The sequence below is a fragment of the Anguilla rostrata genome, chromosome 2, assembly GCF_018555375.3.
Source record: "Anguilla rostrata isolate EN2019 chromosome 2, ASM1855537v3, whole genome shotgun sequence".
NCBI classification, from domain to species: domain Eukaryota; kingdom Metazoa; phylum Chordata; class Actinopteri; order Anguilliformes; family Anguillidae; genus Anguilla; species Anguilla rostrata.
The window spans coordinates 5,629,723-5,649,555 of NC_057934.1; the positions used below are offsets into that span (position 1 = coordinate 5,629,723).

Genomic DNA, 19,833 nt, shown 5'->3' on the forward strand with positions numbered 1-19,833 from the left:
ATTGAGGATTCATTCACACTGAAGAGGTCAGCGGCAACTTTCTGGTCTTCGCTTTTCATCACTTTTACATTTCAATCAATAGAAACCACCCGATTCATCTCTCTGTTTTTATCACTTTCTTTTGGTGGCTAAACTCTCTGTTTCTTTATCTTTCTCTTCCAAATCTGTGTGTGTGTGTGTGTGTGTGTGTGCGCGCGCGCGTGTGTGTATGTGTATTTGTGTGTGTGCCTTCTGCTTGAGTGTATGTGTGTGTGTGTGCAGGTGTATGCATGTGTGTGTGTGCGTGCATGTGTGCGCATGTGTGTGTGCGTGCGTGTGCATGTTTTTGTGCATGTGTGTGCGTGTGTGTGTGTGTGTGTGCGTGTGTGTGCTCTTTTGGTGACCTGAGGAAACGGAACATTGTTGTTCTGTAATTTGACATTTTTTTAAAGATTTTCTTCTTCAGAGTCTCGTAGCTTAAACAGGCACCTGGAGGCAATTGTTTTCCACGGAGATTTGTTTCTGTTAGAGCAATAAAACTTGTGAACTGATTATGAAGAAATCAAGATCCTTTCCCTCAGAATTTCAGCAGCGCATGAATTAAGTTAAAAGTTTCTTTGTCCATCAGGACAAACGGAAAAATGTCTGGTTTCCCTCATGTGAGCGTACGAAACGTGCCCCATGAGCTCAAACTCAGCGTGACAAACAGCTAACTGCAAAAATAAGTAGCAGCAGAGATTAAAGGGCATGATAGCACATAATCAATTCTGCCTTCTACTAGCGGTCATGTCAAATAGGCAGAAACCGAAACGGTGGCGCAGTGGGCAGCACTGCTGCCTCGCAGCAAGAAGGTCCTGGGTTCGAATTCTGGCTGAGGGCCTTTCTGTGCAGAGTTCGCCCTGTGTCTGCTTGGGTCTCCAGTCCTCAGGGTACTCCGGGTTCCTCCCACGGTCCCAAAACATGCAGGGTAGGTTAATTGGAGAGGCTAAATTGCCCCTAGGTATGAATGTGTTCGGTCAATGGTGTGTGTGCCCCTGCGATGGACTGGCGAACTGTTCCCGCCTCTTGCCCAATGCATGCTGGGATAGGCTCCAGCACCTCCCGTGATCCTTACCAGGAATAAGCTGGAAAATTTGTTTAGTGATATAGTTCCTTTTTCCCCCATGAATCATATACAATTTGTTCTTGTATCTGTTGTAAATTTGGTATACTGAATTAATTTACACTGACAAGAAAGTTGTATATTGAAATCCATAGCTTACTCTAAACTTTTGGTCAATTGTACAATTAGATTACTTACCCATTTTTAATAACTTTCTTATGAAATGTGGTACCAAGAAAGACCAGGTTAATATTCCAAGTTAAATCCCTGAAGATATTTAGGATAGACAAGCTGGTTTTGGCATTGATTCAAAGCTAGAACACGTACATAATTTAATTCTGTTTAGACATATATTGATAGAAATCCTTGCTGAAAAGAAACTAAAAGACGATTTGTTTTAATTGAGCTGACATTGGCAGTAAGTCACTCTTCACTCCCTTTGCTTGAATTCTGGGTCAATGGGTGCACAAATGACCGAACACCGAAATAAAATAAATAAAATAAAAAACTGATAAATGAGTGTGAACATTTTGTCTGCACAAATGAACAGGTAATGAATGGTGGTGACCATCTGACAAACTTGACCATAAAGTACCACGGAGTAATGAAACAGAATAGGCCAGCTGTGGGCCACTCAATTTTTTTCTTTCAATAGCAGACCTAATTTATCATCACTTCGTCATTATGTGATTCTTTTTTTAAAATGTAATCAATAGCAGAGTAACACATTGAAAAGACAAGAATTGGCACCTCCAAAGTGCAAGTGTTAAAATCATCTTCATTGTGTTTTCGTGTTCACTGGATACACGCCTCAAGAATGCTTCCTGAAACAAATTGAAATGTAAAATCTTACTGTCCAGAAAGCCCAAATCTTCAACACACAGAACATATCGTATCTTTGCATGTAAAATGCGAATTTGTGTGCACTTTCGGTGTTAGGAGCCATTGTCCATCTTGGAAAATAAAATAAAAAATCCATTAAAATGTACAAAAAAACCAAATGAACACGGCAGTTCTCTAAAAACCAACTAATTATACTGAACCTTCAATCAGCGAAACACAAGCACTTGCATACATTTAATTAAGACTGTGTTTCCTTCATCGGTAATGTACATTAATTACCATTAATTCACCATGGGCAAAAATATCATAATATTCTCTATGTTATGTAATGGAATAAAAATTGCCGCAGGAAGTGGGCCGGCAGCTTCACGAGGAGTGCCTTTAGCATGCGGCATTCATGCTTTGTGAAATGATTCAGCGGAGAAATTATAATAAAAGACACAAGCACACATGCACATGCAGTCCTCTGTTTTCCTTTCGCTCCTTTTGTGGTGGAAGATGGATTCTCACATACAAAATTAGCTCAAAGCAGGAATACAGAGTTCCCTGGGTTCCTGCTCGCTCGCTCGGGTCGCTCGCTCTGAATTGGACCTGTGGATTAATAGCTGTTGGTCGATGTGAGCTCTTTGCTCTCTCACTCAAGGAGAGTAATGTTAGTGGACAATCTCAAAAGTGCAGTGGCTCTGCTTGGCTATCGGCACAAAAACCCCAGAGGCGCAATTGTTCAACGGAACAGCGGAGATGGAAGCTATTCTGGGACTGAACTCAACAAAGGAACAAACAAACAAAAAAAAAGAAAACGAGAATCTCCATCAATATATTTTTTGTTGGTTTCCAGGCAGTGCAAATTGGCTGGTGAGAAAGCAATCTCAATGAGGGTACTGGCAAGAAGAAATAGTTTAGGTCGTCATTTCATAAATGTCAGCTGTAGAAATGGTTAGAAAAACAACAAAAGCAACAACAAAAACAGCAGCAACCCGAGACCTAATATATGTTTCTCTTTTTCTTATATTCACTGGTCAACATTAACTAGTACTTCAAATAATTAGGCTCTCAGGTGTCTATGGGTAATTTCTTATCATCTTTATAAAGGCACAACAGAATTCAATTTTTTAAGTGTTTGTTTCACACTCTGATGAATATTAGTTTTGTGAAAATATTACTCTGTCCTTCTTGTGAGCGCTGTACATAATGCCAAGTGGCTCTAATCATAATCAATTCTTGAATTTGGAGCTCATCAATGAGAGTATTGGGTGATGATGGCAGTGTCTCTCATTGGATGGTCTTTATGCTTCTTCAAAGCCACAGTCACTTTCTGTTTGATAGCCTGGGCGGTAGCCCTGTGTAAAAACACAACGCATTTATTTATTATATTTACTTTCCTGAGATGGACTGGCGACCTGTCCAGGGTGCATTCCTGCCTCTGGCCCAATGCATGCTGGGATGGGCTCCAGCACCCCCTGACCAGGAATAAGCAGGTGTAGATAATGGATGGATGGATGGCTATTTGCTTCTGGGCTCAGTTGAGCATGCTAATATCCTGACGCGCACATGGACAAGGTCACAGACAGAGGAACCGAGAGTGACTGTTTTTGGATTTAATGTTCCAAAAGCTTTTATTTCTTCAATGTTCCAGTGCTTCTGCCCACAATGATTAATGGGCAGCTGGCGGGTTTGTGGTTTTGCTTCAGTTTAATTAAAATAATTAAAGCAGAATGTTTCCTGAAACCCTATGGGGGGCATGACTGAATTTTATTTTTTCAATGGTCCTGCTCTGGGATACAGACTACCCTGCTAAAGCTCTTGCTGTTGAGCAGATCACAGTATGTCATACTCTCCGGGGGTAGGTTCAGTCTAACACCAATGTGCCTTTTAAAAGCAGCAAGGCGCTTCACAACCATGGGCTATTACTTTTGTGTTCTTTGGGTGAGTCACATTTTCAGCCTGTATGATGACGCCATTCACCCCAGAGTTTTCAAGAAATTAATTGTGTTGCGCCAACATGAATTGCCGCGTCATGAAGTCTTTGTTGTGTAAAGTACCAAAAACTTTACTTTGAACGTGTTTGTAAGCTGAAAAAAAAAAAAATTGATATTTTTTAAACTAATAAATTGCCAAATGTATGCAGCTTGACTAAAAATCCTTTGGCCACTGGTTTTTACAATTCATTTAAATAATTTTTTGGATGAATATCAGGCCATCCAGTTTCTCAGAGGGGAGAGGTGACTGAATGGAAATCAATCAGGAATTCCGTGATTGGAGTTCTAATTCAATTCTGAATTCTAAGACACCTCGGGTCCCATACAGTGTTTTACAGGGTCTTGGCTAATTGCTATATTGATCATATTAGCAGGTAATGCAGAAGGTGAGATGAGATGGGTTATTAGTTGGCAGCAATATTAATTCATGCACTCACCCTTCAAAATCTTCACCAGAAAAGTAGAAAACAAAGAACTTTTGAACACTTCTACGAATCTTACACTGCGTAGTAGAAAACGTGGTTGAATTTCACAAACTACAATGGGAGGAGGAATGGTGGGTATTGAGAGATTGTTTAAATTGAAACTATGAGGGTAAGAATTTCTGTGTATGTGAATATTTTTGCAGCGTTTTTCCGGCATATCAGACATATGATTTTTTTTCATATCTTAAGATAAGCTTCCTGGATACATTGTGAGGATGAAGAACTGCACGATGCCCGTATTTCATTTTGAATGCTCAATCCACTTTTATTTGCTCAGTCTGTTTATTGCAGTTTTACAAATGACTTTCTGTTACAGCCACAAACAGAGTGGCTAATAAACATAAACCAGAGCAAATGACCCTTGAATCTATTGCAATGCATCATTCACTTGTTGTCTACATTATTGCACTTCCGTCTGTTTTCATCCGTTTTACATAAATATTATGCATACGCATGAGGAGACACAGATTTGAAAACAACAGATGAATTTGTCAGGAGAAATTGGTTTTTCACCTTAGTGTATTGAAAAAAAAGTAAAAAATAAAAAAGTTAATATAAATATAAATATATAAGTAATGTGAATCAGAATTCCAGACGCCTCCAGCGATCTGTTGAATTTGCAGACGCTAGAATTTGAAGCAGGGTGATGAACCGTCTATTTTGTTTGCTTTTTTTTGTCCCACACAACTTTTTCACTCGGAGAGTTGCACTTGTATCTTCTTCTAGCACTTTTTTGTTGCACTTGTACTATAATTTTAATGTCGTAGCTCTTTGTCATATCCCTTGTAATCATACCTTGCTTCAAGTTTGACTTGCCGTAACTTTACTGACTTAGCCTATGTTTACTGCGTGGACTAAACCTGATGTTGAAGGCTATGGATAACTGATGCTGATGCATGAGAATTGTATTGTATCAGACCCGTGTTTTGTCATTGTTCCAATGACCTTTTGGTCTGCACTTATTGTACATCACTTTGGATAAAAGCGTCTGCCAAATAAAATATAATGTGATGCAATGGTGACGACCCTTCAGTCAGATTCAAACACAGCTGGACATCTCCGTGTGCATGAACCCAACACCGATCAAAAGCTGCATGTCTGAACCTTAAAAATTGTATTAATTAATCTCTGACAGATATTGCATTCCACGGCAGATAAAAAGTAGTCCGTCAGTGTGAAATGTACTCGACCAGAGTGGATTTATTATTATTATTTTTTTTCCAGCGGGACTTCTGCTGTGTGAATAACGTACAGTGTTTAGATGTTGAGTGAGTGCGGTAAGGATGGTGCGTGACAGTTGTAGTAAATTGACGGTGAGGCTGTGCAGTGGCAGTTGGGGGGAATTTTTTCAAAATACCCTTTAAAAAAAGAAGCAGCGCTATAGGGAGCATTCTGTCATTGGCTAGGATGTGTGGGTGCCACACAGCCTGGCAAAATTCTCAGTTCTATTTCATGGGGAAGAACAACATAAATAACAAAAATTAAATAAAATTAAAAAAATAATTAATTCATAAATACATATCTTGACTCTGACATTTTTTTTTTTTTTTTTACACGAAATGATACTGTCAAAGGGTTTAATTTTAGGAGGGGCAGCAGGCAGCTGGCAGAGCCAGCAGTGCTGGCTGTTTGATTTGAAGCAGTGCCCAACAGTCATTAAGATTTACCGCCTCAAAAAGCAAATACATTCAAACGAAAAAGAAAATCCTCCTGTGACTCCAGACTGCGAGGAGGCAGCAGCCCTCTGTTGACAGGAGGCCATGTTTGCTCTGCTCTGTTTGTTCCACTCGTTGCCCGTGAAGGGAACACTTCACGAATGCGTGCGCTTGGAAGCAGGAGACCAGGGGTAGCCTTAAGGTATTTACACATTTACATTCCTTTCCCAAGTTAATTATTTAGAATTTGTCATCTTTTCCACCCCAAATAATTTTTTTTTTTTGCAAACAATGTTAACAGATTTAAAGAAAGAAAGTACAATTTCTACGTCTTCTTGTTGAGAAAGTGACTATTTAAAGGAGAAATTGACTTCAATTTTGGTACCTTTTAAATTATATTTACAGTGATATTTGACGTACTCACATATGGCTTGACTCATTTTCATAAGTAGGGAAAAAAAATCAAAACATGAATCAAGCTTTTAAAATGACCAATTCTCTTCAATTTCCCATCAGGTAGTTCACCAACATCACCTAGATACCGTATCATAGACAACTGAACTATGGAATCTTGAAAGCAAGGTAACACAGAATGCACATTATCTTGTCAACATAAAATTTTGAATGTAGGAACAAATTTCATTTCAGGCACAGAGCACATGCTCTTATCCAGAGCAACGTACTGTGCATATACAATCACACAAGAAAGAAAATTATGCAGTTATAACAGAGTTATAAAACTGTTTTACTCTCTCTCTCTCTCTCTCTGGTGAGGGCGAGACAGGTTAAGAGAGTAATGGAATGAAATTGGGGAGATATTTTTTTCAGGATTGCTTTCACTGCAAGCCACGGCTGTGCCTCAGGTGTTCTGCCTGCTTCTTGCCTTGAGTTCGAGGCCAGGTCACTCAAGCATACCTCAGGGGACCCGACGTTCTTGTCGAACGCCCCAGGGCCAAAATAATTGTCCGAGGCCCTTTCGCAGTTAAACTGTCGGCAGCTGCAGCGCGCTGGCTTGATAGCTTCCCTCTGACAGATAAAGAGCAGTCACTGACCTCTGCTTTTCATCACGCTAAGGTTGGAACGAAAAAAAAAAAAGAAAGTCGTTTCACAACGGACGTCAATTTTACAATGCTGCCAACAGCGCAAATCACACTTCAAGTGGCGCGTGCAGACAGTAAAACGTTAAGTTATCAACTCTAACAGAGTACGTATAGTCCCTACTGAACTCATATATGCTCTGACAAAGTCATCACCGTCCACCAACGCTTGGCAAATCCCATTGCTAAAACATACATCCATATTCATCAAACTCATAAGTTAAAATCTCTCATGTTTGAAGGTATTCCTTCCTTTAACAAAACGAAGTAAAATAAGGAGTGTCAGAGGAGATGTAATTATCTATTTAAAAAGTGATGAATGTATTCTTGGGAACAGTGTACTTTTCAGTCATGATTCATGAGTCATGAATCAATTTGTTCACTCTACTACTAAATGAATCCATGAGTCCTCAGTGTTTAGTAATCACATATACCAACTGACACAATGAGATAAAGTGGGAGACATGCATTTTTCAATCTGAGCAGAAATTACCACGAGTCAATTTGCCACTGACCTACTAAACACATCTATGAGACCTTTGGTAGGGGTTAGTAATCACCGTACTATCGTAATGTTCTACACAAACTATCTGAATCAAACATGCTGTGCTGTGGACGTATGCACTTGCTTGTTTACTGTATGAAGCACTAATCAGGAACCATCCGGAAAACAAACCCCAGCTGTTCCAGCCAGCCAACCAATGTGGTTTTTGTTTGACCCTTCTGAAAAGAGCGTGGCTGGCTTTTTCCTTTTCTTTTTTTGTTTTTTATTTGAATATTTTTTTTTTTACACAAAACAATCTAGACCAGCTGGGGCACACAAACAAGCACAGCCCTGCCCCCCCCCCCCCACTCCCCCCCATCCCCAAATAAAAATAACAACAGAGAAATAGCTGAGTGGAAACATAACAGTGCCATAATAAACCTTTTGACACAGCATAATTCAGCCCATTCTAACCCGGCTGTTTTTGTCCAGTCAACAGTCGGCCACAATGGGAGGGACCCTTCTGTGGAACGGGCGGCCGTGGTGGGGGTGGAGGGGTGGGGGGTGGGGGGGCGGGGGGGGGTTGGCATGACGATTATCCTCTGTCGTTTTGCAGAAAGGCTCGGCGGCGGCGCGTTCAGTCTGGAATGTGGCAGCGGAGGGTCACCATCACCACCCCCACCGGTTTTCCAACGCTAAAGGCGCCCCGTAGGAGACCAGCGCAGCGGGGAGAATCCCACCCAGCCTAGCCCAGCCCAGCCCAGCCCAGCCTAGCCTAGCCTAGCCTAGCCCAGCCGCTCAGCATGCTGAAGACCAGCTACCGGCACGAGGTGCGCAAGGAGCGCTACGAGCGCTCGCACGACTTCCAGGAGCCCCGCGGCCCCGACGACGACGACCACTACACGCCCGGCTCGGCGCCGCCGGGATGGGAGAGCCTGCAGGAGCTCAACGAGCGCTTCGCCCGCTACATCAACCGGGCGCGGGTGCTGGAGCAGCGCAACGGCGTGTTCCGGAAGCAGCTGGAGACGCTGCGGCGCATGGAGGAGGCGTCCGGCCTGGAGGAGGCCTTCGCCGAGCAGATCGGGCTCAACCGGCGGCGCGTCCGCGAGCTCCTGGCCGACCGCGCCAAGCTGGAGCGCGAGCTGAGGGACGCCGAGCGCATGCTGGACGAGTACGTCGACAGGTGAGCGACAAAAACGCGTTTCGTTACCACGCGAAGAAAAACCTGTTTCTGTTTACCGATCAAAATGGTGGAGGCACTGGATGCTGTGCTGTATAAACTGTCCAAAGACAGTGGCGAGCAACTCTTATTCCATGTAAAATGGGTTTGTGAAAATATGTATTTCAAACTTATGCGTGGAAGATACTGCCCTTGACTGTTCAAAAAAAAAACGTTTCTGTAGACCAATCAAAATGGTGGTGGCACTGGATGCTTTGCAGCTGCGCTGTATAAACTGTCCAAAAACAGAGGTGAGCAACTCTTATTGCATGTAAAATGGGTTTGTGAAAATATGTATTTCAAACTTATGCGTGGAAGATACTGCCCTTGACTGTCCAAAAAAAAAAAAACGTTTCTGTAGACCGATCAAAATGGTGGTGGCACTGAATGCTTTGCAGCTGCGCTGTATAAATTGTCCAAAAACAGTGGCGGCCAACTCTTATTACATGTAAAATGGGTTTGTGAAAATATGTATTCCAAACGCACGTATGGAAGATACTGCTCTTCACTGACCTTGGGAACCGTTCCCCACCTGGAAATCTCAAAGTGCGTGTACTGTGAGACTATAAATCACAAAATAAATAGTTTGTCTCATCATTAGATTTTCATTACATGTTTCTGTCATTAGAAATGTCATGGATGAAAAACAGAACGTGCTGAGTAGGACAAGTCACTGAAAGAGGGAACCAGGTCACTCAGAGAGAGTTGGTGGAAAAGAAGAGTGTGACTATTTATTGTGCCTGGATTGGGCAAAACCTACTGCATCGTCGACAGTACATAACCTGTCAGCACAACAAAAGCAGCCCTAAATTTCGAAGTTAATTTCACGCGACACGATCGGAAAACCAACACAGGTGATTGAATCACCGAACCGCTAGACACGGCCTCTTGTAAATAACTTATTCCAATTCGGAGTCGGCCACATTGGTTACTGCGCTCTATAAATATAAATCTTTTTGATAGATAACCCCGAGCCACCCGGGGGTTGTATGCTGTGTTTGAGCAAGGCAACAGTGAAGATTCTACAGCCTCGGGGTTAAATTATTATTTTTTCCCCCCCCACCAAACGCCTCCGGGCCGCCGCTGTAGCTGCCCTTACCCTTCCCGGAGCTCTTTAACGCTACGGCCCGCGTGTTTGATGGGTCTGCCGCGGTCGTAAAGCCTGTGTTCATGGCGCTCCTCTCCCGTCCCCAGGTACAGGAATGAGTGTGACTCCCAACAACAGATGAGAGGCACGCTCGAGCAGCTGAACAAGGTAGGGCTGCAGTCTACACGCGCTCACGGAAATGCAATAAACCGGATTATGCAGATGTAAAATATAAGTATGCTAAAGAAAACGAGTGAAAACTCTGCCCACACAGGCCTTACTATGGTCCCCGATAAACAGCGGGGAGAACAGCGGATGTGAGTTCTCTGTCGGGGGTGTGAACAGCGGGATGTGGCGGTCGAGAGCTCGCCGTCAGCGTTTCGAATATTTTCGTGTATTTCAGGAGGCGGACGGCACCCTGCTGAGAAATCTGGAGTTCCAGATCCTGTCCCAGTTTTTGCAGGATGACATCAACTCCACCAAGGACAGGCACAAGAAGGTTGGATTTGATTGAGAGTTTGAAATGCCAGGTTACTCACACATACAGAACAAAGCAGTGTCTATAAAAAAAGTAATTAAAACTTTCTAAATCTAGGCATGCCATCAAAAGTACTGATATCAAAATTAGGCCAAGTTACAAGTAACAATATTGGCTATCTTTGCTCACACAAATTAAACAAGCAGTATTCCAAAAGCAATGCTGCGACCCAACGCTTCCTAAATTATTTCAAGTAACCTGACCCTGTGTTTTTTAATCTTATCATCAGAAGAGAATATGGTCATGGTCATTCACAGTGTATCTGTCACATCCTAGAAAGTGGATACCTTTCCCACTAGAAAGAATTATTGACTTGTGGATTGAGTTCAGTGACAAAGCAGATGGCAACAGACTAAATCTGCATTGTGCTAAAAAAAAAAGATTATGGGAAAAAGAGTTATGGTAAAAACTAAGCACATGTGGTCGGTAATCTTAATTGATCAAGAGATTGGCCTTAACAAAACAAAGCTGGCCCCCAGGACTGAGGCTGACTGATCTAAGTAAATAAACACAGCCCCCGGGGACAGATGAACCGAAGTAAAAGTTCAAGCTTGTGTTTTGGACTCGTCGGCAGAAAATCATTTTCAATAAAAGGGAAAGTTCTGGAAACATCTTGCATAATGCCGAGTGGACTGGTGCTGCGTTAGAAATGCAGAGAGAATGGAACAGACTCGAGCTGCTGAGCTCAGCACTGTAACTTTCTAGCATTGATGAATAAATCTCGCCACATCACAGGGAAGAACACATCGCCCCCGTAGCCTTGCCGCGCACAGCGCTCGTTCAAAGTCTATTCGTCGGTTGAAATGGTTCGCCGGGCGCTGGAATTTATGTAGCGCGACTTATATTTATTTTGTAAGTCGGCAGCGAGCAAGCTGATTCGGCTGAACTGATGGAAAGCGCCGCGCGTACGATTTATTTATTAGTGACAGGGAACGGACGCGTAAGTACAGTTATTAAGATGAAAAGCCCACACAAGCGCCGGTATTTCCCCCAACATCCGACAGCTGCAGATTGCCGACAACCAAGTTAGCGGCATATTTTCTATGCGTCCCGCACGTCCTTTTTGTTGTAATACAGGCCGTCCATAGAAATGATGTGTTTTGGGCATGACAGGGGGTCCAACTCCGATTCCTCATCGTCGGCTGCGCTGTTTTGTTTTGTGTGTGCGCGTTTTGCAGAACTTGGCCGAGATTCAGACCTACGTGAACGTTCTGCACAAGATCAACCAGAGCATTCCTCTCTTGCCAAGCCTGTCCGTGGGGATGTCGGAGGTAAGAACATGATGACCGATGACCTACTTCCTGTAACAACCAGGAAGTAGGTCAGAGCCGGCCCTGTGAGTCTGCCGGGCCCTGGGAAAGATCTCGAATATGGGCCCTAAAATAATAAATAATAAAAATGATACATAAAAACACCATATCAAGGTCCCATTAACCACACCAGGGCCCTAGACAGCCGCCTAAGTGGCCTGATGTCAGTGACCCTGGTGACATCACAATTATAAATGCATTCTTTTATGAGTTTGGGGAATCACTGAAGTAACAGAGATGCTGTTGAGCAATATTTTTTTAGATTATTGGCAATCACATTTCATCGCAATAAATGTATAAGTTGAGTGTCGACAAAATCACAGTTACTCTCTCCATAATTGAATGATATTTCACAGCTTATGTGATATTGCACCACCCACAGGACAGAAACTATGGATTATTCTTTCTGGGACTGCACAATATATGAATGAATAGGGAGTCCACAGGATGCATATAACAGTTACTCACAAATTCCAAAACTGCTTCTTATTAGGCCTATGTCATGAACATTTGCTATTGGTTTTCTGTTACTTGCTTCACCTCACATTATCGGAAGCTCCATATTGGTTCCTTCTCGGCCCCGGGGAATTTATAAGTTACCGTTTGCAGAGCGTTAATGTAACAACGCTCAGTCACCCGCTTGACAGAGAGACAGGCTATTTGGGGTCAGTGCTGGTCTTTGGTTTAGATGTATACCTCCACCCCCCCCCCCCCCCCCCGCCCCCCCAGGAACAGGAGAAACTTTTGGCCCAGCGGCGAGTTCCCGCCCTGCAGAGCCAGCTGGAGGAGAACAAGAGCGCCCTCTGTCAGCTCCAGTCGCAGAAGGCCAGGCTGCGAACCGAGGTACGTTACCATGGCAACGCACACCCAGAGGCACGGCTCGCTTTTTCGACGATGAGCTCTAGATGGCAGCACACACGCAAAAAATAAAAATAAAATACATTTACGGAGACCTTAAACAGCAAACGCAAAATTCAGAGCACCAGAGTTTTGCTTTTTAAAAATTTTGTACGGTGTGTGTATATGCTGCCGCATTTCCGTCCTTGGGCTTTCCTGATTGGCTACGTATTTCTCAGCATCCGAGAGGAAAATAAAAAACATTCAACACTTAAATAGCTTGAGATAGAAACACAATATACCGCAAATGTATTTTAAATATGTAAAAAAACTTTTGGAAAAATCACTTATATTTGATAAATGGATTTGACAGCAATGTATTTAAGCGGTATGACGTAATATGATTTCTTTGTGTTTCACATCACAATAATATATTTGTGCGCCATTACCCTCCAATATAAAAATGAATGTAGCAAGGATGCTTCGTATAGTTTCTCGGCTCTGGAATGGCTTAAGCGTTCATATAGCGCCCGCTAGTGCCGGGACCACCGCCGGCCCACCGTCGGCCCAGCCAGCGTTTGGCAAATGAGCACGGCGGCAGTCCAGCGGCAGGAAGTTGAAGGCGAGGGAGTTTGAGCCGAGTCGGCTGTCTAGGGAATGCTAAGCAGTCGGTGTGAATTGTCCTGCCGGTAACGGACCGCTTCGGAGAGGCCGCGGATCTGCCCGTGGCCGTCGCCAACAGTGGTCTGCTGAAGAGCGTTGGCCCACTTCATTACCTTTCCTCCCGTTACAGAAACACTCAGGCCATCTTGAAGGAAATGAAGAATGGAATTTTTTTTTTAATCAGAGAAATCAATACACCTGTGTTGAAAAAGATGGTATATGATGAATGCAATTCATTCTAGCCCCCATATATCTCTCTCTATCTCTCTCTCTCTCAGACCTCGGCCCTGGAACAGGCCATCAAGGGCACCCAGGACAGCTACGATGACGAGATCCAGCTGTACAACGAGCAGATCGAGGCCCTGAGGAGGGAGATGGAGGAGGCCGAGCGCTCCCTGGAGAGGTACACCAACGAGTGCAGGCAGCTGGCCATGTACCAGAGCTCCCTGGAGAACGAGCTGGAGAGGCACAAGAGGATCATCGAGAGCGAGGACAACAGGTGCGGTTCCGGGCCGGCCCACGCTGTCTCCCCGCCCTGTCTGGAGGGTGCACTCTCTCGCTCTCTCTCTCGCTCTGTCTCTCGCTGTCTTTCTCTGTCTCTCTCTCCCCTTCTCTCTCTTTCCCTCTCTCTCTCTCATTGTCCCTCTCTCCCTGTCTCTCGCCGTCTCTCTCCCCTCTCTCTCTTGCCGTCTCTCTCTCTCTCCCTCTTTCTCTCTCTCTCTCTCTCTCTCTCTCTCTCCCCCTCTCTCTCTCCCCCTCTCTCTCTCATTGTCCCTCTCTCCATGTCTCTCGCTCTCTCTCTCCTTCTGCTCCCCTCTCTCTCGCTCTGTCTCTCTCTCCCTCTCTCTCTCTCCCCCCTCTCTCTCTCATTGGCCCATGCTGATGGAACTGGCCTACTTTACCGTACGCCTGCCTCCCACACGCTGTCTGTCTGCAGGGTCTGTACTCCAGTCAAGCGCACGCTTCGGCTCGTAATTGTTTTTGATTGGGCCAGCTTAGCCTCCCTCTTCACATTTACGAGAGCGTTTCACGAGAGGGTCTGCGGCTCTGTGCTGCAGCCTCGCGGGGCGAGGCCTGAATCTGCAGGAGGATTTCGGCTGTTTTCACGTGAAAATGAAGAGAAAAAAAAAGCTGCTGGCCTTCAGCTTCTTGATCTTCTCAGTCAAAATTTGCTCTGTTTTAAAGATGAACTTCAGAAATTGACCCTTTGCTGAGTAATATTGCTGCTCCGGGCACATCTGGTCATCAGAGGACAATATTCAAATACAAAAAATAAACAAATAAATAAAATAAGAAAAGAGGTTTAGGGTTACCACAAGGTGGCAGTGTTTCCTTCCTTACTGAAAAGAAAGGAAAAAAAGCTTACCGATCTCCAGCCTGTAAGGGTAACCGTGGGCTCTCAGAACTGTTTTAACAACGCTAACGATGCTAATGAACATATCAAACTTTTAACATCACAGGGGGGCATGCTGGTGCTAGCTTTCCTCGTCGGAGAATAACGTGCAGAAACCCAGCTGCCTCTGAGGAACATTGCTTTACCCTCTGTCAGGTCGTATTAGCCACACAGAGCCGTATCGCAGAGAGGAGTAATCCCACAAGGGCTCAATACGGCACGTGTCCAATCAAACGGCACGCCTGAAGAAGCTGAATCAAAACACATTTTCTCTCTCTCTCTCTCTCTCTCTCTCTCTCTCTCTCTCTCTCCCTCTCTCGTTGACAGGTTGAATTCTGCCATAATTGGAACCCCCATCACTTTGTTCACCAGCAGTTACAGCTACACCCATACCCCGTCGATGAACAACAGGCCGAAAGGTGAGACCGTGGGCAGGGGGGGGGTGACGGGGTCTGCTCTCCGCCTACCTCGGGGGCGGGGGGACAGGGCCTGGGGGGGGGGGGGTGAGTCAGCAGTCATGGCGTACGCCACCAGACCACAAGAATCCTCAGTACGTGGTCTCTTCGATCAGAGAGGTCCAGCACCCTGTCCATAATCACCATTGCTCCAATCACAGAGGTCCAGCACCGTCTGTAATCGTCAGTGCTCCAATCACAGAGGTCCAGCACCCTGTCCGTAATCGTCGGTGCTCCAATCAGAGAGGCCCTGTACCCAGTTTGTGATCCCTGCACAGATGCTTGCACAAAGGGGGGGTGATGACCTTTTTGGCTCCCGTTCTGTAACAAGCTGAGCCTCTGCAGGCTGCCTTGGTACTGTTTATCAATCCACTGTCTTTTATCAAAAGGGAATATACTGGAATATATGTATATACACTCTTTCTCACACACACACACACACACACACTTTCTCTTTCTTTATCTCTCTTACACCCACTCATATGCACAAACACACACAGAACATAGATAGATAGATAGACAGACAGACAGACAGACGGATAGATACAATTCTATAATCTGGAGCTCAGCATGTGAAAAACCTGACTGTGAAAATGTGTGAATGGTGTAAATGATGTGGCGTGGATGCTGTTGCCGTGCAACTCCCCAGACATCACTCAGGCCATACAGGACATCACCAGCATTAAGCCCCGGCAGAAGATCCTGGCCAAGAAGGGCCTGAAGAAGAAGGAGCTCAGCCCCAAGGACATGGTGGACAGCGGACTGGAGGAGAAGACCGGGCCGGAGCGCCAGCAGCAGCAGGAGGAGGAGGCGGAGGAGGAGGCGCGGGGAGCGGGGCGGGAGCAGGACGTGGAGGGGGAGGTGAGGAGGGAGGAGCAAGCCCTGCACTTCCAGGAGGCGGCCCCGGACGACGTGCCGGACGGGAGCCAGATCAGCAAGGCCTTCGACACGCTGTGCAACATGGTGAGGGACCGCATGCGGCGCTACCGCAAGCCGGAGCCCCCGGCCGACTTCTACACCCAGGGCCGCTACGTGCTGGTGAGCGGGGAGGGGAGCTACCTGGACCCCTGCTTCTACACCTCCAGCCCCTCGGCCGGGCGCGTCTGCGTCACCATCTGCACCGGGGCGTTCCCCCCTGACGACGACACCTACGGCGGGGACAAGCCCGGCCCTCCCGTCCCGGCCCCGGCCCCGGCCCCGGGCCCGCCCCCCGTGCCCCTGACGCCGCCCCCGAAAGACGGCGAGGGGGAGGACGACCCGGGAAAGGGGGAGGGGAAACAGGGAAAAGACAAGGGAAAAGGCGGCAAGGGGGGCCAGAAAGGGGGAGGGGGCGGGGACCCGCAGCCGAGGATCCAGGACCCAGACCCCGCCCCAGGCCCAGCCCCGGGCCCCACACCCACACCTGGCCCCGCCTCTGGCCACACCCCCGGCCCCAGCCAGCCCTCCAGTGGGCGGAGCAAAAGGGACAAGACCCCGGAAAGCGGCAGCAGGCGCCACGGTCTGCCCCCCATGCCCGCCCCCCGCACAAGCCCTCCCGCGGGCAGCATGACCTACGAGAAGGTGGAGATGGTGGAGTCCATCGAGAAGATCTCCGACGACAACAAGGTGCGCGGCTATGAGGAGACGGCCATGATCGTGGAGACCATGATCGAGAAGACCAGCAAGAAGAAGCAAGGGGACCGCTCCTCCTGAAGCACCTCCCATAATCCTCTCTGCCGCTCTTCACGCAAGCCCCGCCCCCCTCGCACCCAGGCTAGCTTTCTCTCCAGCTTCTGTTGGCTTTGTTTAACAGCTCTCTCATACTTTTTACATCAGCACATTTAGCCTTTAATGTCTGAAAACCTGGGAGTGTGAACTAAGACATACCAAAAAAATAATAACTAAAAAAAAATTATTAAGATGATGCAATTGAAGCATAATTTTCCAAAAAAAAACTAAACAAATGCTGCCACACATGAATACGTTACCCAGCTTAGCCCCCTACCAACCCCCGTTTTTAGGTTATTGCACATATAGTCAGCTATCATTTGTTCAATTGGATGCCAGCGATTTACCTGTACACAGATTTGCTGTGTAATAATTGCTTTAATAAAAAATAATCTTTCAAAAAATGCTTTACGTCCGGCGCATTTGTTTTCATTGTGCTAGGATATATTACAGTTTCAGTGCCACCTATCCACGATAGCTCTTCAAATAAAATTCAAAGCATAGGAGGATTTTAATTATGCAACCGTAACTGTCAGTAGCAATAACCTTACCTTGGATTTGGAGGGAGATTCTTACACCCCTGCTCTGAAACACAGACTGAGTGCAGAGGTTGGTAGGCAGTGGATGTGTGCGTGTGTGTGTCTGTGTGTCCATGTGTGTGTGTGAGAGAGAGAGAGAGAGACAGAGAGTGAGTGTGTATATGCGTGTGTGTCTGTGTGGATTATTTAACCAGTCAATAAATTAATCACTGGTGCTGAAATACACCATAAAACCAGCAGGTGCTGTGGGGCTCCACTCTCCACTACTGGATTCTGACACCTGTGTATATGTCCAACGATGTCACTACTGAGTGGACAATATAAATAGTCCTCTTACAAGCCAATAACACTTTTGTGCGAGTCAGTTGTTTTCGCTAAATAAACAGGCTACACAAAGGGCAACAGAGACTGTCAGTTAAAATCATCCCAATACAAAGAAAGTGATGTTTCAAAGATATTTATGGATTCTTGGTATATATCCGATGGAATTACATACATCATAAATGTATTTACATTATTGGTCTTTTTCATATGTATTTTGAGCCTTTCTAATTCGCTTATTCACTTCCCTCGGCAATATGGTCATCCGTGATCCATATTACATGCATTTTGCTTTACCCGCTTTCTGGATTTAATTAAAAATATACGTTTTCTAAAATCAACTCTATTATTTAAAAAAAACCCTGAGGGCGTAGGAACCGTTTTGGCATGTGTGTTTTAACAGGTCAATACTATTTTTCATGAATGGTTTCATGTGTTCATTAGCTGTGTGTTGTGTCCCATTGAAGAGAATAGCATACGGTTTTAGACCACACCCTACAAAATTGATCACACGTTCCTCTCCGTTTTTATGTAAACAAAATTTATCACAAAAAAATATAGCAAAAAAAAAAAAGAAACAAACAAAAAAAATCACTCCTCTGTTTGCAAGATATTAAACTTTAAGTGGAATGACACAGAACATAATTTACAGTCACAAACTGTAGGTTCCTTTTTCATTCAGGGGGTCTGGGTCAGCAAAAACATAACATACAGGAAAAGATATGTCCTTTATATTTATATTTATATATATATATATATTTATGATATGAGTAAAAATAAAACAGAAAAGAAAAAAGAAAACCGATTTTCCTTTTATCCGAAAAGAAGAGTTTCTTGTTTCTTTCTTTTTTTTTCCTTTTTTTTAAAGAAATGACACCGTTATAATCTGGCTACAACACACGATCGTCAGAGGGAGCCTAACACATACAAACAGGAGGAACTTGTAATCGAGAGGTGGGTGGGGCGGGAGGCCGGTTGGGGTGGGGGTGAGGGACTGGGGGTGGGGGGGGGGGGGGGGGGGTTGTCCAATCATGCGGACGTCTAGCTTTTACTCAGAAGGCTCTTCAGGCTCCTCTCCACGGCCTCGTCCAGTTCCTCCTCCAGCTCCTGCTTTTTGGACATGGCCAGTTTGGACTGGTAGTCGCGCACGATTTGGTCAATGTAGGGGGCGCTCTGGGTCCCGTGGAGCATCAGGGTCCACTCCTTCATGACCCCGCGCTGGGGGGCGTCGCCGCGGAAGCCCACCTCCAGGATCCAGGCGCCCCGCGGGTCCTCGCCCCAGGTGTGGGTGGTCATGAAGGGCCACTTGTCGAAGCCCACCTTGGAGTCCTCGTCCCGGGGCCTCCGGCTCAGCAGGATGGACTTGGTGCCCGCCGGCGAGGTCAGGTTGATGTTGAGGTCACCGCGGCGACTGGCGTTGACGGTGACGACGGCCTGGACGTGCTCCAGGTAGCGCACGAAGTTGTCCTTCCCCTGACAGGCGTCGGTGTCGATGGTCAGAACCAGCTTTCCGTCTGACGCGACCTTACTGTGGTGAGGAGGGGAAGAGCAAGAGATGAACAAAACACACTGCTTCAAGTCCTGTGTGCGTGGTATTATTAATAGGATAGTATCAGTCTGGACTGATTATATTTTATCCCTTTGAAAATGAGGATTTTTAAAATGTTTTTTTTTTCTTCAACATTCTAAGTCAGTGTTCTAGAACATTGCTTTCAGTTATCAGTGGTGATTGTGACATTAGAATTTTCAGCTAAGAACATTCTCATCACATATTTGTGATCTCATATCTTAAAAGGTTAAGAATACCACTTTTCAGCCAGCTATAGGTTATAATATGACTGAATAAAGGTTTTCCAATAACTTATATGCTCTTACGTTGCATAAGCTATTTGACAACAGAAGACATACATCACTTTTTTCCTCTCTGACCTTGAATGAATCTAAAATGACAGACTGATAAATTTACTGATGTTTTTTTCCCTGCCAAAAGCTTTTATTTATTTTGTTACATATTCCAGTGATTATTTGTTAATTACAATATGCTACAGTATATTACTTTTAAAGGGGTGGATGCTAATTTTATTTAAAAAGTAAATGTATTTCAATGTATATGTATTTCATTTTTAGCTATAATTCATTG

At 45.2% G+C, this 19,833-nt stretch overlaps 2 protein-coding genes across 2 annotated transcripts in view; one reads left to right on the forward strand and one right to left on the reverse strand.

Moving 5' to 3' along the window:
• The first annotated feature begins 8,240 nt into the window (after window positions 1–8,240).
• LOC135244434 (filensin) lies at window positions 8,241–17,239 on the forward strand. The gene is made up of 8 exons (XM_064316697.1): window positions 8,241–8,807; window positions 10,038–10,098; window positions 10,334–10,429; window positions 11,647–11,739; window positions 12,508–12,621; window positions 13,557–13,777; window positions 14,999–15,090; window positions 15,776–17,239. Exons 1-8 carry the CDS (start codon window positions 8,428–8,430, stop codon window positions 16,816–16,818), a joined length of 2,100 nt encoding a protein of 699 aa, XP_064172767.1. The 5' UTR covers window positions 8,241–8,427; the 3' UTR covers window positions 16,819–17,239.
• Window positions 17,240–17,813: 574 nt separating this feature from the next.
• The window catches only part of pcsk2 (proprotein convertase subtilisin/kexin type 2), a 33,660-nt gene continuing 31,640 nt past the window's right edge, over window positions 17,814–19,833 (reverse strand). The window contains exon 12 of the mRNA XM_064316711.1: window positions 17,814–19,221. Coding sequence (XP_064172781.1) covers window positions 18,735–19,221 — 487 coding nt within the window. The 3' untranslated portion in view covers window positions 17,814–18,734. The remainder of the gene's footprint in view (window positions 19,222–19,833) is intronic.

Coding starts and splice junctions, on each gene's coding strand:
- LOC135244434 (XM_064316697.1), top strand. CDS start 8,428: ATGCTGAAGACCAGCTACCGGCACGAGGTGCGCAAGGAGCGCTACGAG. Junction 10,430..11,646: donor CCAAGGACAGGCACAAGAAG/GTTGGATTTGAT, acceptor CGCGTTTTGCAG/AACTTGGCCGAGATTCAGAC. Junction 13,778..14,998: donor ATCGAGAGCGAGGACAACAG/GTGCGGTTCCGG, acceptor TCTCGTTGACAG/GTTGAATTCTGCCATAATTG.